This window comes from Bos javanicus, chromosome 7 (genome assembly GCF_032452875.1).
Source record: "Bos javanicus breed banteng chromosome 7, ARS-OSU_banteng_1.0, whole genome shotgun sequence".
NCBI classification, from domain to species: domain Eukaryota; kingdom Metazoa; phylum Chordata; class Mammalia; order Artiodactyla; family Bovidae; genus Bos; species Bos javanicus.
In genome coordinates, this window is record NC_083874.1 from 67,423,429 (window position 1) to 67,451,027 (window position 27,599).

At 39.6% G+C, this 27,599-nt stretch overlaps 1 protein-coding gene across 5 annotated transcripts in view; it reads left to right on the forward strand.

The window, feature by feature from the left end:
* Positions 1-27,599, forward strand: part of SGCD (sarcoglycan delta) — a 1,108,732-nt gene that overhangs the window by 969,318 nt on the left and 111,815 nt on the right. For all 5 annotated transcript variants that reach the window (XM_061424150.1, XM_061424148.1, XM_061424147.1 and 2 more), the window contains one exon: positions 22,288-22,360. In XM_061424150.1, coding sequence (XP_061280134.1) covers positions 22,288-22,360 — 73 coding nt within the window. The remainder of the gene's footprint in view (positions 1-22,287; positions 22,361-27,599) is intronic.

Here is a 27,599-nt window from a genome sequence, read left to right on the forward strand (position 1 = left end):
GAGTGCTAAACCTGTGTTCACTCATTGAAGCTTTACAACTACTTGGGAGGTAGATACGATCATAGCCATTGGATATTTGAGGTATGGTGCACTATCTTATTAGATTCTCAACCTTAAATTAGTCAGTTATGTTCAGTTCCTGTGCTCCTTTCATAAAAGTGTTTATGAGAATGAAAAAGTATATGACAGTCTTCACAAACTGCAAAGTGATATTCAAACATGAAGTCATTGTTTTTTCAACCCAGATCTTATAAGCATGCACAGGTGAGATGGTGCAGGATAAGAAGGCTTGACCCTTGGCGTGTATTGACCCAATTGTGAACAAATTGGAAAACACTAGGGCAAATTGTGGGGGTCTGTAGAGATTATTACTGATGCTCACCATTGTCATCTCTGGTACCTAGAACATTGCCTAACCCATAAAGCAGGCACTACATAAATATCAACTGAAGGGAGAAATGACGGTACAACCAAACAGAGGAAAAAAGGAAAGAAAAATTCACCTGCACCAGACCAGGAAGGACACTCTATCCATAAGATATTCTGGGTGTTAATAGGTTCTCCCTGAGCGTGGGATATATATCACAGTATAAAATGAGGGGAAATGCCTGACCTATTTACTATTGCCTCGAAAGCTGGAACATTTTCATAGTGCATCAGAAAGGCATTTTTTAGGACAACTTGGTAATTCATCTTTATTTTCTTGTACATACAATGCATTCTGTTTAAAAAGAGATACTAATGTATTTACGTTAAAGCATATGGATTTACAGCCTGGGATAAAATATATTCATAGATAGTGTACCTTAATCCTGTTTAGGGAAAAGGAAGAGTCAACTGGAATCAGATTAGTATTGATGAACTGTCACTTGGATTGACAAAGCAGTACACAATACACTTAGCAAATACCCAAATCGAGCTATAAAGCTCCGCAGATTTGGGTTTTGACACCTGCTTTTTTTTTTTTCTTTCTTCTTTAGAAGGAAATCAGTAGTACGTGTAAGAACATACTCTTTGACTGATTCAGATCTCATAGACACCAGTTTGTTTGTTTTCTTACTGTGTGACATTGGCACTGTTTTTAGGAGTAGAGGAAAAAGCTCACAAAATAGACTTGCCCCTGAATTGTTCAACAGAGAGAGATGTAAAGGCATCTTATACCAGGTCACACGGGAAGGACATTTTCAAGCATACTCACTTTCACAACTCTTGTCTAGTAGTGAAAATTGACTGGCTTTGTTGCCCTGTGGATTTCCATTTAATGTTGAGCAGGCATTTGCAGTATAGAAATGACAATCTCTCTCTAAAGATAGACTTGTTTGTGGGCTCCAGAGAGCAGTTCTCCTCTCTTTAGTGGTGTGGCTTATTAGGGACAGTCATAAAATTGACTCCCCCACCCCATGAGGAAAATAATGCATTATTCAAGGTGCTTCCAATTGTAGGTGAGAGAAAACAAAATTAACCTAGCTTAAAGAAAAGATTTTTTTTAAAAATACAAAAGATGGGAATGTGGTCACTCAGTAGATAGTTGAAAATTTCAGATAAGACAGACTCTGGTGCTTTTACCATCTGTTCCCCTGCAGAGATTTCCTTCAGGCAGCTCCTTACTGGACATCATCTCAGAAAGAATGAGACAGAACACTGTTCTCTAAGCAGCCCCAGCAACCCCTTGAAAAGAACTTATTGGCCCTGTTTGTGTCACATGGTCTTATGGCAAAGGCTCTTTCTGGGGTATGAGATATTCTGATTGGCCAGCCTGGATCACATTCCCTTCTGTAAGTGTGTAAGTGGTGGGGAAGGCTGCGTGATTATCAACCCTAGTTGGTTTCTCCAAAGCAAATAATTGTTCTAATATCAAAGTAAAGTGAGGAAGTGTTAAACAGGAAAAGATATCGTCACCCTTCACCTCTCACCTTGGTCATAGGCAGATGTAGTGTCTTCTTCTGAAGTTCTTTTTCCAGACTTTGTTTCTTGCTAAGTCTCAAAAATTATTAATGATAAAGAACACAATTGAAGTTGCCCTCTTTTTACTCACCTTTTTTCTATAGCTATATTTCCTAATCTAAGTTGAATGCCAAGCCAAGGTTTGATACCTGTTATGAAACATTAGAAGCAAAGGGGAATGGAAACTCAAGACTATGACAGTTGCACTGACTCTGGTTTACTGTTGAAAAGTAAGGGAACTGAAAAGCCTCCACTTCCATTCACTGAAGAGCTGCCTACTTGGTGGTATTTTCTCTTTGAAGAGGCTAAGCTCTTAAGACTCACTTGAGGCTACTTATCCACGTTGTCAAGTATAATGAAATCAACAGGGAAGCTTCCAGAATGCAGGTGTTTCCCCTGCCCGTTGGGGCCATGTGACCTCTTTTTTTCTCTGCTCTGTCACATTTTCTCATTGAGATGCTACTTCTTATGTACCTTTCAACATGACTGCCAGCCCCAACCATGTTTTATTTATTTAGTTATTCAGGCTGTGCTGGGTCTTCATTGCAGCGTGCAGGCTTCTCACTGCTGTGGCTTCTCTTGTCACAGAGCACAGGCTCTAGGCCCATAGGCTTCAAGTAACTGCTGCCCGTGGGCTCTAGGGCATGGGCTCAGTAGCTGTGGTGCACGGGCTTAGTTGGCCCATGCTATGTGGGATATTCCTGGACTAGGGATCAAACCCTTGCCCCCTCCATTGGCAGGAGGATTTTCAACTACTGGATCACCAGGGAAGTCCCCAACCACATTTTTGATGGTTAAAATGTAAGCTGTTTGTCTCAATTTTTATCCCAGCTCTGTTTTAACTATTTGTAACAGTGGGTAACTTATTACTTAACCTGCCTTTAGTCAGTATTTCTCAACTCATATGGTTACCAGGAAAATGATAGAGACTATATCTGTAAAAGCAGAAAATGTTAGTTGTCTTGTATCTGTCACTCACCTACATTACTCACTGTGTTGATAAGTTTCAGTTCTCAAACTAGAATCTGACTGGCAGGTGTGGCCAGGTAGCAACGCAAATTTAAGAGCACCAAGGTGACCCTTCAGCTGAGAAGTAGTTATGAGTAGAATGTGCATAACTGGACATTACTACTCTGGGGTGGTCTGTGTCTAGAGGAGGATATGTGGGGAGTATGACTTATAATTCTCAAACTCATGGTGGAAGGAATAACAGGTTCAGCAAGGAGTTAAGAACCTGGGCTCCGTAGCCACATTTGCCTGAGTTCAGATTCTGGTTGCCACACTCACCCTCTGTGAATCCCTTCTGCCCCTCACTTTTGTCATCTAAAAATTGGGACATGATATTGTGTACCTCATTGAGATACTGTGAAAATTAAATGAGTTACTCCAAGTGAAGTACTTGGAGAAATGCCTGGCAAATAATAAGCACTTAATAGATGTCAGCACTTGATATGATTTTTATTCTGTAAACGTGACTCTTAACTCCTATGATGGTCTGGTATGAAATTTCATCCCCATCATTACTGGGTTGCTCAGGAATGGGAAAGAACATGTGGCATCAAGAAAATATGAACAAGCATACTAATTTTTGGTCCATTAAGATCGTATCTGATATTTTCATTTTCCTGGCCCGTGTGGTCAATGAAAGTATGTCAACTCTCAACTTTCATGTCGTACAGAGAGTCAAGGAATCTTTGCTGATGCTCTGGGCCTCTGTGCAGGGAGTCATGTCTTCATGACACAGCTGAGGAGCGTGACACTGCTGTCCCTTCTGAGAGTCTGTCACTTCCCAAGGGGTGACTCTTGACTTCAAAGGATCTTAGATCTCTTGGTTCTTATAAACCAAGGGCAAAATTCGCCTCTCCCTTTGGCTTCCTTCAAAAGCACTCCTCTCTTTCCTCCTCACCTATAGGATAACCAGCATGCTATCTCACTAAGTTTAGGCCTTTAGAAGGAACAGGGTTGCTGATGATTGAAGACAGCTCTGCCTTTTTTTTTTTTCAATATTTAATCAATTTTATTACTTATTTTTGTGTCAGTTTTTTGGGGGTATAATTGCTTTACAATATTGTGTTAGTTTCTGCTTACAACAAAGTGAAATACCCATAATTTTATACACACACACACACACACACACGACCCCATGGACTGTAGCCTATCAGGCTCCTCCGTCCATGGGATTTTCCAGGCAAGAGTGCTGGAGTGGATTGCCATTTCCTCCTCCAGGGGATCTTCCCAACCCAGGAATCGAACCCGGGTCTCCCGCATTGCAGGCAGACACTTTACCGTCTAAGCCATCAGGGAAGCCCATATATCCCCTTCAGAGAAGGCAATGGCACCCAACTCCAGTACTCTTGCCTGGAAAATCCCATGGACAGAGGAGCCTAGTAGGCTGCAGTCCATGCGGTGGCTAAGAGTCAGACACGACTGAGCGACTTCACTTTCACTTTTCACTTTCATGCATTGGAGAAGGAAATGGCAACCCACTCCAGTGTTCTTGCCTGGAGAATCCCAGGGATGGGAGAGCCTGGTGGGCTGCCGTCTATGGGTTGCACAGAGTTGGACACGATTGAAGCGACTTAGCAGCAGCAGCAGCAGCAGCATATCCCCTTCCTCCTGAACCTCACTCCTACGCCCCATCCCACCCCTCTAGGGCACCACAGAGCACCAAGCTGAGCCCCCTGTGCTATACAACTGCTCCCCACCAGCTGTCTGTTTTACATATGGAAGTGTGTATATGTCAATGCTACTCTTTCAATTCACCCCACCCTCCCCTTCCCCCACTGTGCCCACATATCTGTTCTCTACGTCTGTGTCACTATTTCAAGGCAGCTCTGCCTTTAATCCATTGAAAGCCTTCCATCATGAAACTCAAAAGCATTTTGCTAAGTTAAAGTCAAATCTCACACTCTCTACTGAATGATTCCATTTGTATGACATTCTAGAAAAGGTAACACTACGAGGTCCAAGAACAGTGGGAGCCGGTACTTAGGACTTGAAAGAAAATTGACTCCAAAAAGGGAGCTCAAAGGGATTTAGAGTGAAGAGATTGTACTGTATTTGCATTTGGCGGTTCATACAGGACTCTATGTCTTACAACTCATAAAGCTATATTCCGCAAAGAATGTGCCATGCTGTGCTAAGTTGCTTTAGTCGTGTCCCACCTTATGTGACCCTATGGACTGTAGCCTGCCGGGCTTCTCTGTCCATGGGATTCTCCAGGCAAGAATCCTGGAGTGGGTTGCCATTTCCTTTTGCAGGGGATCCTCCTGACCCATTGATCCAAGCTGCATCTCTTAAGTCTCCTGCTTTGGCAGGCAGATTCTTTACCACTAGCGCCACCTGGGTAGTCCACTACAAAGAATGCATTTTACTTTGTGGAAAGAAACAGCAAAACTATGCAAAGGGCCTAACTTTTTGCTTGGAATGGAGGGAAGACAAAAATACAGGGATAGTGAACATAAATCAGTACTTTAAAAAAGTTATCAAGCCACAGACAAAGCTAAAGAGATGGAGTATGCCTGATCACATCATGTTAAAAAGTTGGGCTTCCAGTCGAAGGAAACAGGAACTCATTAAAGGGTGTAAATCAGACAAGAAGCCTGCCACAGGTGGGCTCTGGGATGCTGTGCTGAAAGCAGTTAATTGAAGAGGTTACAAGAGAGAGTTCTTACAGAGTTGGTAGCAGGCTGTCCCACTGAGACCATGTAACCATTTGCTTTCCTGGACAAAAACCTGTAAGGCTGTCACAGTACAGTATAGCTGATACTGACCAGTTCATGCCTCTCCCCTCTAGAAGCTTCTTTTTCACTCTGCAACTTTCCCTGCTTAAGTGAAATTAAATCCAAAGCATTTAAGTTTGCTTGTACCTACTTGTCTAGAAAAGCACAGAGACCCCTACAATGTGGTTCTTGACTTTAAGTAGCTTACATTGTTATGAAGGGAAAACACGTTCAGCAAACCATCTCACAAGATGGAGGGAAAGGAGCACCACCCCAGATATTAGTTGTGGACTTTGGAGACACAAAAGAAGCTGCAGTTAGTGATAACTGAGAGAGGACCTGGGAAAGCTTCACTATGGAGAATGGCACTGGAGCTAGGCCTTAAAGGATGTGATACACTGAAAAAGAGAGATGGGTACTTTCTGGCTGAGAACAACATGAGCAAAGGCAAGCAAGTGGGAAAACACAACCCCACCCAGCAATCTGATACTTCAGTATAGTATGAAGGGACAGTAACAGCGGTTTCCAACTTTTGATCATTTCGTGTAGGAAATGAAAATAGAAACTTAGGTGAAGAGTCTGCCTCTAAAAGGGTCAATTTTCTTCTCCTCTCTGCTCAGTCTCAAGTAAAATGGTAGTGAACCTTAGGAAGAGATGAACAACAGGATTCTTGTAGGGTGACTCAAACAAATAGTAAGTAGGCACTTGTTTTTCTCCCTTAAGAAGTCTGATAGCAGACGGTTGCTGGTGGCTTAATTGTCTGACAACATATCTGAAATCCTATCTGTCTTTGTCTCATGGTAGGAAGATGGTTACCACTCCAGATATTATGTTGATGTTCATGTAGACAGAATGGAACCAGCAACATTTTGTACCTTCCTATTAGGGCAGTAAAAGCTTGCCCAGTGCCTTACTCTAGTAGATTTCTACCTACATCTCATTCGATAAAATCATGCCGTGGCCACCCCTTGCTTCAAGTGAGTCTGAGAAAGTGATTATTTAGCTGAGCATTTTGTTACCATGAAATACTAGTATTTTTGTTGTCAGGGAAAAACAGATGTTGATAAAGTAACATGCTGGCCATATTAGGGATAAATTCAGTGGATAAGGTAAAAGTCACACAGAAAATATTACCATTTAAGTCACCTGTAAAATCTGTTGATTTTGAGGCCTTCATTTTATGTTGTATTCTGAAATGTAATCATTCAAGTGTTTTAATACTTTCAAACGTTCAGTACTTTCATTATGATTTCTACTCGCTGGTTTCACTTTTCAGGTCATTATCTTCTTCATCACCTGAAAATGACTTTGTAAGTTTCTCCAATTATTTTTTTAGACAGTGTTTCTTTGTGGTCCTCAATTAGTGTTTCAATTTCCTTCTCCATAGGAAAGCATCACCTCCAGCCTGCTTGGCCACAGGAACAAAGTGTTCATCTACTCTTTCAGTGACTGGGAAACCCTTAAAATCATGTGCATGTTGTTCTCTTAGGTCTCACCAGCCTCCATTACCTCTTGGAGTCACAATTGCTCTCACACTATGAGAGACACTTGAGAACTAAGACTGAGAGGAAGCAGTGTTTTCAAGGCTCCCTTCTTATCCTATTCCCAAGTAGAAGGGCAGGCTTTTCTTAGCTTGGTCACACATTTCATATCCATCTCTCCCTTTTTCTCTGCACTGGTGGCCCGATTCTGGACACCTGCCCCACAGAGACCCGGAGGCAGCTATGAGTGGAATGCCACATTCATCCCATTCATGGGACACATACTGTATTATTTCTGAGAGCCAAGGAGTCTCTGTCACTCCCAACTCTGCTTTTCATGTCAAACATCTGTTGCCAGTACTCTGTTGTTCATATACTCTCCTGACTCTGAGGATGCCTTATTCCGGTGTTCCATCAATGCAATACAAAGCCAGTGTGTTGAAGTTATTTGTTTCATTGTGTGGTTTTATTTACTATCAACAATAATGTAGTCATGAGAAACTGAAATGAGGTTGCTTGCTGCTTGAATGCTCCCTTTTAGTTTTTCCAATTTTGGCTTAATGATACACCAAGCATGAGTTCTGGTCTGTTGGTTTCTAGAGTAGAGTTTGTTTAATTAAACTACTTGTCTCTTCATATCTTGCCAGAATATTTTTTATACATGAATCTTAAATCGCTCCGTGGTTTCACATTCTACACAGTTATTTAAAGTGTTCACCTTGATGGTATGGTTTGTTCAGTTACACTGCTAGAATATTTGAACGGAAACACATCTCATTCTTTTCTGTTGTTAAGATTCAAATTATTCAGTGTTTTTTGATCATTCTGGCCTATTGTTTTCATCAATATCAACTATTCTAATACATAATAATGTCTACCATTTTTTGAGCACTTTAATATACTAGGCGCACATAGCACTATATATTTAGAGAGAGAATATATATAATGAGAATATATATATGTATATTTTAGAGGACAATTCTCTAATACATGTGTTAGATCCTCACAATAGCTTTATGAGAGTAGTAGTATTATCTTTGTTCCTCAAAGCTGGAAACTGAGGCTAGAAGAAGCTAAATGAGTTACCCAATATCATATTCCTCTTCACAATCTTCCTGTGCAATCCTGAACTTGTTACATTCTACTTTCAATGTGCATACCTGTTAAAATCTCCAACCTAGATGAACCCAAATATCCACATTCTACTTGCTCACATCAAAGCAGTTGAGGAAATTCCCCTCATCCTGGCCATAAAACAGACCTGAAAGTGGAAAAGTGAAAGTGTTAGTCGCTCAGTTGTGTCTGACTCTGTGTGACCCCATGGACTGGGGCCCAGCAGGCTCCTCTGTCCATGGAATTCTCCGTGCAAGAGTACAGGAGTGGGTAATCATTCCCTTCTCCAGGGGATTGGGCCCCTATCAATTTTGGTTACTAACCATCAGATCAGATCAGATCAGATCAGTCGCTTAGTCATGTCCGACTCTTTACGACCCCATGAATCGCAGCACGCCAGGCCTCCCTGTCCATCACCAACTCCCGGAGTTCACTGAGACTCATGTCCATTGAGTCAGTGATACCATCCAGCCATCTCATCCTCTGGCGTCCCCTTCTCCTCCTGACCACAATCCCTCCCAGCATCAGAGTCTTTTCCAATGAGTCAACTCTTCGCATGAGGTGGCCAAAGTACTGGAGTTTCAGCTATAGCATCATTCCTTCCAAAGAAATCCCAGGGCTGATCTCCTGGGATTCTGATCAACTAGAATGGACTGGTTGGATCTCCTTGCAGTCCAAGAGACTCTCAAGACTCTTCTCCAACACCACAGTTCAAAAGCATCAATTCTTCGGCACTCAGCCTTCTTCACAGTCCAACTGTCACATCCATACATGACCACAGGAAAAACCATAGCCTTGACTAGACAAACCTTTGTTGGCAAAGTAATGTCTCTGCTTTTGGATATGCTATCTAGGTTGGTCATAACTTTCCTTCCAAGGAGTAAGCGTCTTTTAATTTCATGGCTGCAGTCACCATCTGCAGTGATTTTGGAGCCCAGAAAAATAAAGTCTGACACTGTTTCCACTGTTTCCCCATCTATTTCCCATGAAGTGATGGGACCAGATGCCATGATCTTCGTTTTCTGAATGTTGAGCTTTAAGCCAACTTTTTCACTCTCCACTTTCACTTTTATCAAGAGGCTTTTGAGTTCCTCTTCACTTTCTGCCATAAAGGTGGTGTCATCTGCATATCTGAGGTTATTGATATTTTTCCCGGCAATCTTGATTCCAGCTTGTGTTTCTTCCAGTCCAGCGTTTCTCATGATGTACTCTGCATATAAGTTAAATAAACAGGGTGACAATATACAGCCTTGAAGTACTCCTTTTCCTATTTGGAACCAGTCTGTTGTTCCATGTCCAGTTCTAACTGTTGCTTCCTGACCATAGCTGCATCTTAATATCCAATATTTAATGCTCAACAGTCTTACTATAATTTTCTTGTCACAAAAGAAGAACTCTTGTTATAACCATTTCTTCTCTTCCAGCTTACTCCTCTACCCATAAGAGTCCACCTCAGGCTCTTCATGGAATGTCTCATGTGATGTAAATGGCCCCCATGTTACTAAATTCCATGGACACCGTAATTCCTCTTACCTCTAAGTACCAATTAAGCATCTAGGTAACTTCTCCCACCTTCTTGGAATACTTGTCACTCTTGACTTCCTATGTTACCCCATTTCTGTTTCTCTGGCCAGTTACTTTGTTTCCTTTGATGGCTTATCTTCCCATATCCAAACTTTAAATGTTAGAATCCATTAATAATTCTGACCTTGCCAACTGTTGATATTACTATAACCATTTCTTCATTAATTTCATCTATTCTCTTGGTTTTCATGATCTTCTGTATCCTATTGATTTTAAGTTTATATCACAATGGTTTAGAACTCCACCTTGAGAAATATACCTTGAGCTGTAACAGCTGACTACAAAGACATCTTAATCTGGGAATGCCATAGATACTTTCAACAAAGCCAAAATCAAACTTATGCTTCCCCCTACCAAAACATAGACATGTGTCACTCGTTCATCTCTCATATCACTATGTTCTTTCAGTTCTCCACTTGCTCTCACATTCAGCCTTTCCATTGTTCACTGTGAGTTCTTTAGTGTAGGCCATCATCATTTCTCACCTGGCCTACTGAAATAGTCATCCAACTGATTGTTGTGCTTTTGTTCTTGACCCCCTATAATGCCTTCTATAGAGTATACAGGCTTACCTTGAGGATATTATGGGTTTGGTTCTAGACCACCACAATAAAGAGAATCTCACAATCAAGCTAGTCACACAAATCTTTTGGTTTCCCAGTGCATATAAAAATTATGTTTGCACTATAGTGTAGTCTGTTAAGTGTGCAATACCCTTATATTAACCCACTCCAGTGTTCTTGCCTGGAGAATCCCAGGGATGGGGGAGCCTGGTGGTCTGCCGTCTATGGGGTCGCACAGAGTCGGACATGACTGAAGTGACTTAGAAGCAGCAGCAGCAGCAGCTTTATATTAAAAAGTACACATACCTTAATTTAAAAATACTTGATTGCTAAGGAAAAAAACACTCACCATCATCTGAGCCTTCATTGAGTCACGATCTTTTTGCTGGTGGAGAGTCTTGCCTCTGTGCCAATGGCTTCTGACTGATCAGGGTGGTGGTTGCTGAATGCTGGGGTGGCTATGGCAATTTCTTAACAATGAAGTTTGCCACAGTGATTGACTCTTCCTTTCATGAATGATTTCTTTGTAGCACACAATGCTGTTTGATAGCATTTTATCCACAGTAAAATTTATTCAAAAATTGGAATCAATACTCTAAAAACCTGCCACTGCTTTATCAACTAAATTTATATAATAGTCTAAGTCCTATGTTACCATCAGATTAATCTTCACAACATCTTTACCAGGAGCAAATCTCATCTCAAGAAACTACTTTCGGGGACTTCCCTGGCCATCCAGTGGTTAAGACTCTGCTTCCATTGTGAGGGGTGCAAGTTCGATACCTGGTTATGGAACTAAGATCCCAAATGCGACATGGCAAGGCTGACAAAAGAAGAATAGAAAACTTTCTTTGTTCATCTATAAGAAACAACTCCTCATCCATTAACATTTTATCATAAGGTTGCAGCAATTCAGTCACATATTCCAGTTTCACTTCCAATTCTAGTTTTCTTACTGTTTCTTTTACATCTGCTTCCAGTGAAGTCTTGAACACTTCAAAGTCATCCATGAGAGTTAGAATAATTTTCTTCAAATCCCTGTTAAAACTGATATTTTGATCTCTTCCCATGAATATTCTTTTTTTTTCTCTTTCTAATATGTGCATCATTTTATTTTTTTTAATTTTATTTTATTTTTAAACTTTACAATATTGTATTAGTTTTGCCAAATATCGAAATGAATCCGCCACAGGTATACCCGCGTTCCCCATCCTGAACCCTCCTCCCTCCTCCCTCCCCTACCCTCCCTCTGGGTTGTCCCAGTGCACCAGCCCCAAGCATCCAGTACCATGCATCGAACCTGGACTGGCGACTCGTTTCATACATGATATTATACATGTTTCAATGCTATTCTCCCAAATCTCCCCACCCTCTCCCTCTCCCACAGAGTCCATAAGACTGATCTATACATCGGTGTCTCTTTTGCTGTCTCGTACACAAGGTTATTGTTACCATGTTTCTAAATTCCATATATATGCGTTAGTATACTGTATTGGTGTTTTTCTTTCTGGCTTCCCATGAATGTTCTTAATGGCACTTAAAATGGTGAATTCTTTCCACAATTTTTAAATTTATTTTGCTCAGATCCATCAGAGGAATCACTCTTTCTGGCAGCTATAATCTTAAGATAGATAAGACTTGAAAGTCGAAATTATTCCTTGTTCCATGGGCAACAAAATGGATGCTGTGTTAGCAGGCATAAAAACAACATTCATCTCACTGTTCATCTCCATCAGAAGTCTTTGGTGACCAGTTGCATTGCCAATGAGCCTTAATATTTTGAAAGGACTATTTCCGAGATTTTTTTCCTGAGCAGTAGATCTCAGCAGTGGGCTTAAATGCTCTTCACCCTTTTTTCTGATATCCCTCTTCTAAGCAATCATTTCAGTTCTTTATTCCCCTAATTATACCCCTCCAATGAAATTATAGTATAATAGATAATATATATCTATTATGTATATTTTTACTTTATTCTCGAATGGATTAAGATTCATTTTGGCTCCAAGACCAAATTTTGTATCTTTGGGAACTACGTTACCCTCATTGAGAATGGTTTATACTAATTTTTATGAAAAATCAATTTAAATTTGTTCTTGAATATCTTTCTAACTATAATAATACTACATAAAAGGGCAGAGATCAAAGCTTCACAGTGAATATTGCTTTAGCATTGTGACACACACATAGTACATAATTGTTTACTATTTATAGACAACAAATATTGCAATGCTTAGAGTGGCTATAGATTTTGTATTTTTTGATTCCATAAAGAAGAAAGTCTGAATCTGTTTTTCCCACCAACCCATTTAGGGAGTAGGCCCTCTATAAATATTTGTTGAATTAATTAATTATCTGTACTTTTAGGTTAGGCAAATCTGTCCTGATTCCTAAAAATAATGTATTTGGTGCATATCCTAGAAACAACTTGTAATGACCACAAATGTTTCATGTTAGCAGTTTATTAAATGCCACCAGCATCCAGGGAGACACAATGGGATTAAGTTATTATTTCAAGTGACTTTTTCACTCAAAGTTACTGCCTTGCGTCTGTCTGTTGCTCATGTGTGGGATGGCTTTCAGAAATTGACAGCCTCATTCAGTGGTTAATCCTGAAATTTGTGAAGACTCTACTATCTCATTCATTACTTGATTCACTTTTATGTTGATTAAACATAACCCAACTCCTTGAAAATAATTTTTCACTGAATAATACTATTAAGAGAAAGTCAAACCTTCATGATAGGAACTAAATACAAAAGCACTGTTTCTGTGGAAAATTCTCAGGAATTTCCAGTGATCATTTCTCCCACAATTCACTCTCTTATACATACGTTGGGTAATATGCTGTGGAGAAGATTGGTTTTCAGGAAAAATGGGTCTCACTCAGACATTATAGAATTAAGTATCAAAGTGTAACCATGTCACGAGCCTGGGCTTACAGAGGCAAAAACCATTATCTCGTGTATTTTAGGAAGATTTTAAGCAATAGGAGGCATATGATCATGTGTTCAGCTAAAACGTTAGAGTAACCAGAAAATTATCTTTCACAGAAGACTATGTTCATTATTCAAAGAATTATTACATTATTCATAGTTTTCTTTTAGTGCTTATAAGCTCTATAAGAGACTTAAATTTTTCTTTGTCACGTTACCTGTACCTCCACAGGAAAAATACAGTTGGATGCAGAGCAACTTCTGTTATTGAGTAAAGGCAATTGCTATTACAGTTAACATATCAAATGTCAAAGAAGCTAGATTTTATTGGAGAAGTGTGAGGTTGCCTTGGGCACAGCTGGCTTTGGGTATTAATCACTTGGCTTTGACCACAATTTCAGCTGTTCCATTGGGCCCTGTGGTCATCCTGTCTCCCTCTTATCCAGCACCTCACTAGATCCCATTGGTTTTCCTCTCAACATATCTCCTAACTCATCCGCACTTCTCCACCTGACTGCCAGTTCTTTAGTGCCGCCTGTTATCATGTCTGCCCTGCTTTGCCTCATATACCTTTGCCCTCCACAAGTGTCTTTTCCACAATACAGTGTCTCAGACAACTCAGGCTGTTAAAACAGATACCAGAGACTGGGTGGCTTAAACAGCAAGACATTTATTTCTCACTGCTCTGAAGGCTGGGAGGGCTGAAACCAGGGTACCAGCATGGTTGAGTTCTGGTGAGGGTTACAGTTGGAGCATGTGACTTTTAGGGGGACACAAATATGCCGACCATAAAATGCTGCCACCGCAATCTTTGAAAAATGCCAACTTGCTCAGGTCTGCTTGATACTTTCACCATGAGACATCCCCATTTCATATATATTTGGCCACCATATCACCATATTATATATATGTATAATCTATATATAATATATAAAATGTATGTACATTATATATTTAAAAATATACATTTACACACACACACATACATAGATATATATACCTTCACCATGGCTCTGCATTATCTGAGCCAACCTCTCTCTCCAGTGTCATTCCACACTGCTCACCTGTGATAAATATGGGCTGGTGACACCAATCTTCCTTACTGACCTCAGCTTCCCTACCCTACCATGTTTGTGTAATCTTTTCCCTGTCTTGACTAGGTCATTACTAAACACTTAAATATCAGCAAAACTTCCCCTTTTCCGGGAAACACACCTGCCAGACCAACCTGTGGCTCCAGGTTCTTTACTTTCAAAGACATGTTTCATTTTCCTTTCAAGTCATTTATCAGCATTTGTTACTAGTATATTTTATTTCTGAGATTATTTAATTACTGATCTTTAAACTCACCATTGTATCCTCCTGGAATATACTACATTCTATTGGTCTATAAGCTCCATGTCTCTCTAGTTCACCTCTACAGTGCCCTGCTCAATACATATTTGTTAAATACATTTAAGTTTGGGCTTATCAAGCTTACCCACCCTGCCCCTCTGGGCCATTGGGTTCATCCAACAAGGTTATCTAGAGGTTTGTAAAATAGCAGGACTGGAGGTGGCCTCATCTAGTCACCACCCCTACTTTGTATAACAAATGGGGAAACAACACCTAAGGCTAAATTGCCAAAGGTCAGCTATAAGCTTATGGAGAATCAGGTCTTTGGTTTCCCAGTTCTCAGTTATTTCAAGAAATCACATCATCCTTTCTCCTTTCTCCTATTTTCTTATCACCATTTTTTGGACTGACATTCTTTCTCTGTTTTATAATCTAGTATTGGTATAAAAGTAGAACCTTATTTTATCAGGTAAAATATGGCTATTATTAAGGACTGTCAATCAGGATATATCTATCCAAGCAACAGGAATTGGAAAACTTAGGACAGTTTGACTTCAAACAGTGATCATCAGATATTTTAACTCATATATGGAACCTGTTGAACATTTTAGCTCCATGGTTTTAACAAAAAGATGATTTTCAGTCTATTTTCATTAATACAAAAGCATTCATCATAATTATGTCCGTATTAAAGAATGTATATCAAGAAGGAATTTAGGAGAGCAAACCCATTCAGCTTGTTTAATTCCTTCATCAGTTTTCCAATAGTATTCATAAACCACGTCTGCCCATTTTAAAAGTCTTTCTTGGAATCGGTACCTGTAACAGTAGTCCTTTTCCATGTACAACAAAAAAGTTGATTTGTCATATATTTCTTGATCTCCAATGTTACTAATTATATCTTCTATCATTGTAATTTTTTCTTTTGTGTCTCACATTTCTCTCAAGTCCAATTTTCTGCAATCTAAATTTTTCTTCTAATATTTAATCCATGGCTGTTTTCAGCATGTACAGATTTAGGCATTTTAATGTTTATTATTTTTATAAAATTGAATTTGCTTTAGATCAATAAAGAGTTACAAACCAGGTTTTTATTTTAGTTAGTCTCATCTACAATAAATTTTGCTCTCTACCATTTATCTCTTACAATCTGTTTTCTGGTGATTATTTCTACTAATTAATTGCAGTTTAAATTGGACAAATGTCTCTCTCCTTTAATTTGCCTTTTTCCTTAAATACTGAGATATTTTTAGCATTTCTCTTTGGTATTCCATTCCAGGGCTGGGCACACTAGTAAAAAATCCACCTGCCAATGCAGGAGACAGAAGATACTTAGATTCGATCACTGGTCTGGGAAGATACCCTGGAGAAGGGAATGGCAACCCACTCCAATATTCTTGCCTTGAGAATTCCATGGACAGAGGAGACTGACAGGCTACCGTCCATAGCGTTGCAAAGAGTTAGACACAACTGAGCTCGCGCGCATGCACACACACACACACACACACTCTCTCTCTCTCTCTCTCTCTCTCTCTCTCTCTCTCTCTCTCTCTCTCTCTCTCTCTCTCTCTCTCTCTCTCTCTCTCCCCCAGGGTTGCTCTGTTTTCCTGGTAGGAAATGAAGGTGATTAAAGACAGTCTTCTGTTTAGAGTAGATTGTTACCTTATAAAATTTTCAATTTGGGGAGAAAACAGTTTAGCTCTGACACTTCTTATCCCACCCCTCATTTTATAGTGAAGGAAATCAAGGGCCACAGAGGGTTATGTGATTTCCCAGCGTTACAGAGATAGGACTGGATTTCAGGTTTCTTGACATACAGAACACTTTGAGGGAAAAGCATGACTAAACTCGGCTCTGAACTTAAGTATACTTTCCAGAGAAGGGAAGCTGGCTTTTTTGTTACTATGGCAACAAAGTGCATTAGAGACTTTTTTTTTTTGGTGAGTTTACCCCCTACCTGTGCTAGTAGGAAAAAAGAGCCATTGAGCTGATCTTTATGATGATTCAAAACACTTTAGAAAGATCCTGTCACATGCTCTATAAGTTCCTGATTGATTGTGTGGAATTAAGTTATTGGGCAGAGAACCAGCTAATGGAAACACATTGATGAAATCATTTTTGAGGGATATTAAATGGAACTTAAAATAAAACTGAAATGGCTTTATGGATTTTTCACTCAAACTGTTTATGAACATTTATTGCCAGTAAATTATATTGTGTCAAAGAAGGAATCAGTGGGTATGGCTTTAATAGAAACCTTTTTGAAATAATAAAATTGATAATACTTTATTATCTAAGAATGGCTAGAGAGTGGGATGGGGAAATTCCTCCTGATGGATATTGCAGATTGGGAGAGTGAAAAATGGTGTGAAAACAAGAAATTGGATAGGACTTGGGGAAAAAAATGGTCTTTTGGAAATGTGTTATCTCATTTCATTGTACATGAGAATTATTTTTAGAAGACAAGTGTTAAGGAATTTAGCAGGTGTTACTTGAAACTATAAACATGGATGTTTTTTCATGTTTCATAAAAGATGTGCAAGTAGAGAGTTACTTAATCTGCTGAATGAGGGTGTACAGTAGGGTCAAGGGCATTGGTTTTGGAGCTGAAATGCTAGAATTCAAATCCTGGCTCTCCCTCTTCAAGTGTGACCTAGGAAAATTTCTTGACATCTCTGAATCTTACATTGTAGCTTCATAATAGCAGAAATTAATAGTCCTGCTTTTCCAGGGTTTTTTTGATGATCAAATGAAGACAGTTGCAATTGTTTCTAGGTTTTAGTACATGCTTTAAATTTTCATTTTTAAGAGTCATAGAGGACCCAGATAAGAGGAGGAAAGAATAGGGTTCATGGACATTTTCATAAGAGTAGTATTATTTTATTAACTGTCATCTGATGATTGGAGAAGGCAATGGCACCCCATTCCAGTACTCTTGCCTGGAAAGTCCCATGAACGAAGGAGCCTGGTGGGCTGCAGTCCATGGGGTCGCTAGGAGTCGGACACGACTGAGCGACTTCACTTTCAATTTTCACTTTCCACTTTCATGCCTTGAAGGAGGAAATGGCAACCACTTCAGTGTTCTTGCCTGGAGAATCCCAGGGACGGGGGAGCCCGGTGGACTGCCGTCTATGGGGTCACACAGAGTTGGACACGACTGAAGCGACTTAGCAGCAGCAGCAGCAGCAGCAGCATCTGATGATTGCTATGGACCAGAAATCTCATTTAGTGTCCCAAGATCCCTGGGAGATGAGGGTATTATCAGTATCCCTTCTTTTCAGAGAAGAAAACTGAGTATCAGAGAGATTTATGTCCATGGTCACTTAGCTAGTGAGAGATTTTGTTACTTCCCCCTGGAAAATCATATACATGAGTCCGTCCTCCAGTGCATATGGGAAATATGGACCCCTGTGGCCGAAGTCCAGCAAAAACAAAATCAAAGGGCATCTGGTTGGATGATGGAAGCTCAAGGAGCTTGAGTGTCATGCCCTTGACTTTGATCCACATCAGAGCCTATGAGTCACCCATCTTCTCCACCTATCAGAGCTTAGCCCCTCTGGGTTTTGCTGGCTTGCCTTCAGTGAGTACCACATTGACTGGCACTGAGAAAACAAGACTCTAGGGCACCATGGCTAAACGTGGGTTCTTTAGTCAGATGCCCAGATGTGAAGCCCAGCTCTAGCACTTACTGGCCATAGGACCACAAGCTAAACATGGCTTTAGCCCCAGTTCTCTTATGTACAGGATAAGCAAGTTTCTTGGTCTGTGAAAGAAAATGCAAGCCTTTAGATTGTATTTTACTTTAAAGAAATATTTATATTTAACCCAAATAGCATTCCTTTATAAGCATACTCTTATTTTAGAGGCATAGTTAAAATGCATTAGGTCACGATTGTGGACATTCATTTAATATGTGAGACATGAGGAGTTTTAGAGCTGTAAACTAGTTCTCTTACAGAAGTGGCAGTACTTACTGAAATGAATCCAGTAGAAGTCTTGGAAATCTAAAGTCAGCTCTGGCTGTATTCTCTATTGGACCTTGCCCCTGCCCACACTGAGCTTCGTCTAGTTGAAGAAATGAGATGAGTGTCTCCAAGGTAGACCCCGAACAGTGTGTGCTCAGTACCTCATGAGTGCTGTGGCCATCTTACAAGTATTTGTTGAGCACCTGCACTGTGCCAGATGATGAGGATATGACACAGAGCAAGACTTGTTCCTAGCCAGGAGTGCAGCAGATGCGACTGCAGTCAGCGAGCTGAGGACCCAGGCTCAGCTGTTCAAAGGAGACCATGTTCTTTCTTTCCACAAACACAGAGAATGAGCATCTGTAAGGTACTGGAAGCACTATTGTCATACTATATATGTATATTTAGAAGGGTGGCCGACCTCAGATCCCCCAGCTACAATAGAGGAATTCCTTCTTGAGCCTAGTCCAGCAAGATGTAGGAAGTAAAGTAGCAGATGAAGTTTTGTTACTGTACTTGACAAGTAAATAGGGTCAGCACAAAGTTTGGACGGGATATAAAATTGGCCCAAGCTTTTGAGGTTCATTGTTCATAAGAGCTTGCCATTCTTTGTTTTGGGATTATTGGTCTGAATAAGTCTATGCTATACTATGTGTGTGTGCTTGGCACAGTTGCAGAAGTTGCAACATAGATCTTCTTTGGCTTCAAAGGTCTTATAAAATGATGGGCATGAGAAAGAGGTGAAACATGAGTCTTCACAGCATTCTAGTAAAAATTCGAATGATGAAAGCTGTCCACGGGCAGTGTTCATTGCCATGGGAGTGTGTCAGACAATGATGGCTGATTTGGAAATAAGTAATACTCTTTCTGTTGCAGCTTTCATGGAATTCTTGGTAGAGGAAAAAGAGATTTGAGCTGAAACTAGAGAGTATAGATAATAAATAAATAGTTCTCTTCTCCTTATTGAGTCATATAATTGTTCCTTTAAATTACATATATTACATAGAAAAATAGACATTTTTAAATAGAGTTCAAATGACTAAGAACTAAGCATCTCTAAGAATGTCAAAGGGAAGTGCCTGTTAACTGCAGTACCAGCAGATGAGAGTTGTTCAGTGACAGGCGAGATGGTGCTGAGAGGTTGCTGAGGGCATGGTCTTGGATTTCAGACAGCCCAGAGCCGCCTTCTGATGTGTCAGTCATGGTCCTGTTCTGCAAGCCTGTTTTATCTACTTGGCAGCCTCCACAGCGCCCCTCAAAAGATCCCAAAAATGTTGGAGATGGAAAATGGATATTCTGTAAAACCTAATATAACACATATGTAACAAAACTACATTGTAATTTGTAATCTGCTGCTGCTGCTAAGTCGCTTCAGTCGTGTCCGACTCTGTGCGAGGCCATAAATGGCAGCCCACCAGGCTCCCCTGTCCCTGGGATTCTCAAGGCAAGAACACTGGAGTGGGTTGCCATTTCCTTCTCCAATGCATGAAAGTGAAAAGTGAAAGTGAAGTCGCTCAGTCATGTCCGACCCTCAGCGACCCCATGGATTGCAGCCTTCCAGGCTCCTCCGTCCATGGGATTTTCCAGGCAAGAGTACTGGAGTGGGGTGCCAATCCCATTCTTATTCAGTCACTGCATCAGTCAGAGTTCTTTAGAGAAACAGAACCAATAAGGTCTGTATAGAGAAAGAGACTTACTGTAAGAAATCAGCTCATACTTACAGAGGTTGAGAAGTCCCACAGCCAGTGTCTGTTAAATGGGAGACTTGAGGAAGGCCAGTGGTGTGGTTTAGTCTGAGTCTAAATGCCTGAATACTAGGGGTGTCAGTAGTGTCAATTCCAGTCTAGGTCTGAAGGTCTGAGAACCAGGATCACTGAGAGCAGATCAATGTTCCCGCTCATAGGGTCAGGCAGGAAGGGCTGAACACTTCTGCTTCCACTTTGTTGTATTCAGACCCTCATCTGATAGGATGATGCCTACCCATATTGGAGAGGGCAGACTCTTTACTCAGCCCATGTATCCAAATGCTACTCCTAATCACATCTGGAAATTCCCTCACAGACACATCCAGAAATAATGTTTAGTCAAATATCTGGACATCTTTGATCTGGTCAAGTTGACACATAAAATTAAACATCACAGTTATTAAGAACACAGTAAAGCTTCAATCACAGGAGCAAAATAAATAATACATACATAATAAAACTGAACATTCTTATGAAAATGTATACTGAAAATTGAATTTAATGGGGCTGTGGGTACATTTTGATATATTTAAAATGATGTGATTTGGGATCTTAGAAAGTAAAAGTGTCTATGGACAGTGAAAGATCTTCAGTGTCCCCACATGAAGTGCCGCTATGCCACTTGGAACTGTCAATTTCATGGTCTTGTTGTAGTGAATAAACTATATATATATATATGACATTATCTAGCAATGTGGTAGTTACTCAAAAATGTTAGCTGAGGATGATAGTTATTATTCACAGAATAATGTTATTAATCTCATTAATAATAATATTCACCAGAATATTCTTTTAATGACCATATATAGTATTATGGAATAAAAAAATTTTCTCATTTTGCTTGTGGTCTGTTACACCTATCAAATAAATGTTTCCATAGTTGCTACAAAAGCCAGGAAATCAATTCATTGTCATAGACTCATTAGTATGTGTCAGAATAAACCTGGATTTGGAATAATAGTGGTTAATGGAGGATTTGTACACATTATAACAGTGCAAGAGGATTCCTGAAATTCATGCATGAATGCAAGATATTATTCCACCCCTTCTTACAGTATCAAAGAAGTACACTGAACATATAAAAGTAAACACCTTTACTTCAGAGTACAGGATACTGCCTAAGTTTAATTGAAAAACAAATATGTAGTGCAATTGTCTGTGATAAACTGAGGCTTAAATGATTTGAAGACACTTTGAGAGTGGACAAATCAGATAATCACAATCTTTATGGCTGGAAAGATTCAACTGGTGTTGACAAATTGTAAAGATAAAAGCTTATGGCAAAATCAAGAGCTAAATGTCTAGATTGGGTTGGGAATCAATGTTAATACTCAAATTGTAAAAGTGCTGAACTTTCAATGATCTCTCATAGTGTTCTCTTTTGTTTAAGATTTCAAGATAATAGTGTAGAACTTGATTTGCTGAAAAATATTGGCTTAATTTTCATTAGGCAAATTCCTTATAGTCTTACAGTATTCTCCACCATCTAACCCACTGCTTAGTTGTTATATGTGTTATGTGATTTGTGCCCTGTGCTGCAGTAACAGAGTTCCAGTTGCTGGTTTTCAAAACACTTTCAGCTGGACAACTGTTAATATTTTATGAGAGACAAGATTCAGACTATGCCATTTCTAGGCATCTTTTTTTTTAAGTCGACATGGTATTTGCCTCATGACCTTACTCTAATCTCAGCAAGAACACATTCAAAAGAAGTTACTAGTTTTTTCAAAGACTGCTTGCATGAGTTGATTCAATGCTCTCCTAGCACAGAGACATGCCCTAGAGCCAGTGGCAGATACGTGTGTATTGGTTTGTATAAAGGATTCACCGCATTTAACTCCATTCATTGTGCTGACCCATCCAACACTCCAACCTCTGTTTGCTTTTTTCTTTTGTTTGCAGGAGCAGAGGGCACAGTGTTCCCTAAATCTATAGAGACACCTAATGTCAGGGCAGATCCCTTCAAGGAACTAAGGTAAACTTATGACTACGGTTTGCATTGATTAAGTGGCTATTTGCTCTCTCTGTACAACTGATTGATGATCCATTTTAAATACCTATGATGTCATAGTGTCATGAGTATATAAACTGGGAGAGGTTATAAAGGATGTGAAGATAAGTTACAACCAAGAGAAAATTTTTTCTGAGTACTAAAAGTTTAGAGTTTGGAGGAAGAGGTTGCCAGTCTTGTAATAAGATTTAAGATTCATTCATTCGCAATGCTTATTTCATGATGTATTTTGTGATATGATAATCCTCTCATATTAGAGAACTAGTCAGTAATTGGTGCTAATCAGCCCAAAGAAGTGTGGTGTTTAAAAGAAGCTGAATAGTAAATACAATACTTTATATATATATATATATATAAAAAACACAAGCTATTTTCTGGAATGATTTGGTGCTAGGACTGGGTTCTGTGGATATTCCATATACTGGTGTTGATCAGATATCCATAAACATGCTGCTTTTAGCAGAAAAGGGCTCTGCAGAGCCATGTACTTATGGCAAACAACTATGGAAAACGAAAAGAACGATAGACATAAAGATGGACAAAGAGAGAGAGAGAGCTATAACCTAAAAAACATTCCTACCACCCAAGAGCTACCCCCAGCCCTCCTAAAGAAACTCCTATAAAATGGTATGATGATACAAATATAACTTTAAGTTTCACTGTGGGCTCAGGTTGTTGTTTAGTCACAAAGTTGTGTCTGAATCTTTGTGACCTCATGGACTGTGGCATGCCAGGCTCCTCTGTCCTCCTCTAACTCCCACAGTTTGCCAAGATTCATGTCCATTGAGTCAGTGCTGCTATCTCACCATATAATCCTCTGCTGCCCCTTTTTCCTTTTACCTTCAACCTTTTCCATTATCAGGGTCTTTTCCAATGAATCAGCTTTTCGCATCAGGTGGCCGAAGTATTGGAGCTTCCGCTTCAGCAACAGTCCTTCCAATGAGTATTGAGGGTAGATTTTCTTTAGGATTGACTAGTTTGATCTCTTTGCTGTCAAAGGGACTCTCAAAAGTCTTCTCCAGCCCCATGGACTTATAGCCATGAAGAATTCAGTGAATATCAGCTTTCTTCATTTCTCATATTTCTTTTAATTAAGACCAGTCATAAATCACCATAAAGAGCCCTGAATAACTCTCTCATAAAGACATCAACTATAAGCAAATATACTGTGTTGCACAAGTCACATCTTCTCTTTGACAACCAATCCCAAGATCTCTATTTTGCTAAAACAGCAGCAGCCGCATTGGAACAGGTGTTTCCTGAAACAGAAATACATCCTCAGTAAGTGGAGAATATATCACCTCATTACAAAACCATAGCATTCTTGCCAAGCCTGTGAGTCTTTATGAATATAGGGAAATAAATCAGGCCAATGAAAGAGGATAATTAGTGGGGAGTAAGAACCTTTTCTGAGCAAAATCTCGTGTACTATGGGCTGTATTTTTTAAATTACACACCACACTGCAACGTTTTACGTTTTACTGGAATAACTTTTCAGCAGGGCTTCTAGAGGCCAGAAGTTGCCTGACTCTGTGTTGATGAGATCCTGTGTTTCATGTTAATGTGCTAAAGCTAGAATCTTTTAAGCAAATGCACCCCCAAACCTGCATTTTAGAACTCTGAGGGAGCTCATTCTCTGAAAATGCACAGAATCCTTGTGGCTATAATGTAAGAACTCTTTCAACCAAACTAATGGGTGGCCCAGTTCCCTTTTTTTTGCAGTCCTCTTTAGGAGCGGGGAGTTTTATTTGAGGAGGGTGTTGGAATTTTTGTCTGTCTGTTTTTTATACAACTAGTGACTAATTTGCAGTGATCAGCCCAAAGATAAGTGCTGTCTAAAAGAAGCTGAACTCTAAATATCATACAGACTTTTTCTATGCAACAAACTATTACTGGAAGACTTAGGAAATAGGGATTTAGGCTAATTTTGCTTTAAACAGGAAAATAAACCTTCTATAGTTAAAAACAAACACAATCATACCAAACGACTAAAAGACAACTATATCTGAGCATCAGCCCACTGTAGAGATCCATATCCTGAAGACCTGAGGACAGAGTGTTTGCTCCTACTAAGATGTGGATGCACTTCCTGCCCTCTGCACACAACCTCTGGAAACCTTGACATTTGACTTAAAAAATTAAACCTCCAAAATGTACAAGAAAACATAAGTTTAGTGCAATGAAATAAAAATTTTCAGGACATTGTTGCTTTTCATCATTTATTCTAAAATGATAAGCATATTCTATAGTGGCTAGAAATAACATTTTGTTACAGGAAGCATAAAAAGACTTCTTTACTATGTATCCCTAAAACTGGTCTTTTTTTTGCCTCTGTTTAGGTTGTGTTGATGGGAAATAGCTTGAACTGAATCAGGAGGCTAGAATGTGATCACTTGGCCCCTCTGTTCTTCTGGAAGTTTTTTATTACTTTTTTTTTTAATGACACTTTGTGGCAGAACCTCTGACCAATTGAAAGAATAATCAGATAGATTAGCCCAGACCATTGTGTCTGTGAATGTTTCACATTTTCCATCTAATGGTGCTGCATTTTTACTCCCAGTTATTGACTGGTATTGACTTTGGATGTTGAGTAAATAGGTAATGAACTGGCTAACTAAGTCTTCTGACCTCTGGCTTTAAAGTTGGGTCAGTTTTACTGACCTAACACTGGTGTGTTTTCTGGTTATAGAAAAGTAGAGTGATCTAAGGGAGTTCCCTGGACTTGTACCGGCAGGTCACACTGTGAACTGTTCAGGTGAAGCAGAAACAGTCACTCCTTAGTGGCAGCTGGATAGAGGGGAAAGAGCCCTGAGCTGAGAGTCAGGTACCTACTGCGAGCCTGCAGTGTGGCCTTGAGCTAATTTTAGAACTCTGCTGTCCCTAAAAAGCTAGGTTACTTCTTGCTTCAAATGTCTAATCTCTTTACGTTATTTTTCATTTTTTTAATAAATAGCTTTAAATTTAAAGAAGAGTTGCAAAATTCATGGAAATGATTCAATTCACATGCACCCTACACCTGATAGTCCTCTAATGATAACATCTAACATACTCATGATAAATTTATCACAATTATGAAATTAATATTGTTACCTTGTTCAGTTACTAAATCATGCCTGACTCTTTGTGACCTCATGGACTGCAGCACACCAGGCTTCTCTGTCCTTCACTATATGCTGGAGTTTGCTCAAACTCATGTCCATTGAGTCGGTGATGCCATCCAACCATCTCATCCTCTGTCGCCCCCTTCTCCTCCTGCCCTCAATCTTTCCCAGCCTCAGGGTCTTTTCCAATGAGTAGCCAAAGTATTGGAGCTTCAGCATCAGTCGTTCCAATGAATATTTAGAGTTGATTTCCTTTAGGATTGACTGGTTTTATCTCCTTGCAGTTCAAAGGACTCGCAAGAGTCTTCTGCACCATAGTTCGAAAGCATCAGTTCTTCAGTGCTCAGCTTTCTTTATGGACCAACTCTCACATATGAACATGACTACTAGAAAAACTATAGCTTTGACTAAAGGGACTTTGTGGGCACAGTGGTGTCTCTGCTTTTTAATATACTATCTACATTTGTCATAGCTTTTTTTCCAATGAGCTAGTGTCTTTTCATTTCATGGTTGCAATCATCATGCACAGTGATTTTGGAGCCCAAGAAAATTAAATCTGCCACTGTGTGTATTTTTTCCCTCCATCTATTTGCCGCAAAGTGATCGGATCAGATGCCATGATCTTAGTTTTATGATATTGAGTTTTAAACCAGCTTTTTTACTTCCTCTATCACCTTCATCAAGAGGCTCTTTAGTTCCTCTTTGCTTTCTGCCATTTGGGTAGTAGTATCTGCATATCTGAGGTTATTGATATTTCTCCTGGCAATCTTGATTCCAGCTTGTGATTCATCAAGTCTGGCATTTTGCACGATGTACTCTGCATATAAATTAAATAATCATAGTGACAGCATACAGCCTTAATGTACTCCTTTCCCAATTTTGAACCAGTTCATTGTTCCATGTCCAGTTCTAACTGTTGGTTCTTAACCTGCATACAGGTTTCTCAGGAGCCAGGTAATCTGGTCTAGTATTCCCTTCTCTTTAAGAATTTTCCACAGTTTCTTGTGATCCACACAATCAAAGATTTTAGCATAGTCACAGAAGCAGAAGTAGATGTTTTTTTCTGAAATTCTCTTGCTTTTTCTATGAGCCTACAGACATTGGCAGTTTGATCTCTAGTTTCTATGCCTTTTCTAAATCTGACTTGTACATCTGGAAGTTCTCGGTTCACATACTGATGAAGCCTAGCTTGAACTATTTTGAGCATTATCTTGCTAACATGTGAAATGAGTGCAATTGTGTGGTAGTTTGAACATTCTTTGCCATTGCCTTTCTTTGGGATTGGAATGAAAACTGACTTTTTCCAGTCCTGTGGCCACTGCTGAGTTTTCCAAATTTGCTGGCATATTGAGTGCAGCACTTTCACAGCATCATCTTTCAGGATTTGGAATAGCTAGAATCCCATCAACTCCACTAGCTATGTTTGTAGTACTGCTTCCTAAGGCCCCTTGACTTCACACTCGAGGATGTCTGGCTCTAGGTGAGTGATCACACCATCATGGTCATCCTGATATTAGGACTTTTTTGAACAGTTCTGTGTATTATTCTTGACACTTCTTCTTAAATCTCTTCTTCTTCTGTTAGGTCCTTGCCACTTCTGTCCTTTACTGTACTCATCTTTGCATGAAATGTTCCCTTGGTATCTCCAATTTTCTTTAAGAGATCTCTAGACTTTCCCATTCTATTGTTTTCCTCCATTTCTTTGCATTGTTCAGTTAAGAAGGCTCTTTGTCTCTTCTTGCTATTTTTTGAAACTCTATATTCACTTATGTATATCTTTCCGTTTCTCCTTTGCCTTTAGCATCTCTTCTTTTCTCATCTGTTCGTAAGGCCTCTTCAGAAAACTATTTTTCCTTCTTGCATTTCTTTTTCTTGGGGATGCTTTTGATCACCACCTCCTGTACAGTGTTACAAATCTCTGTCCATAGTTTTCAGGCTCTCTGTCTCTCCGATCTAATCCCTTGAATCTATTTGTCATTTCCACTGTATAATCACAAGGGATTTGATTTACATCATACATGAATGGCCCAGAGGTTTTCTCTACTTTCTTCAATTTGAGTCTGAATTTTGCAATTAGAAGCAATAAGAAGTTCATGATCATG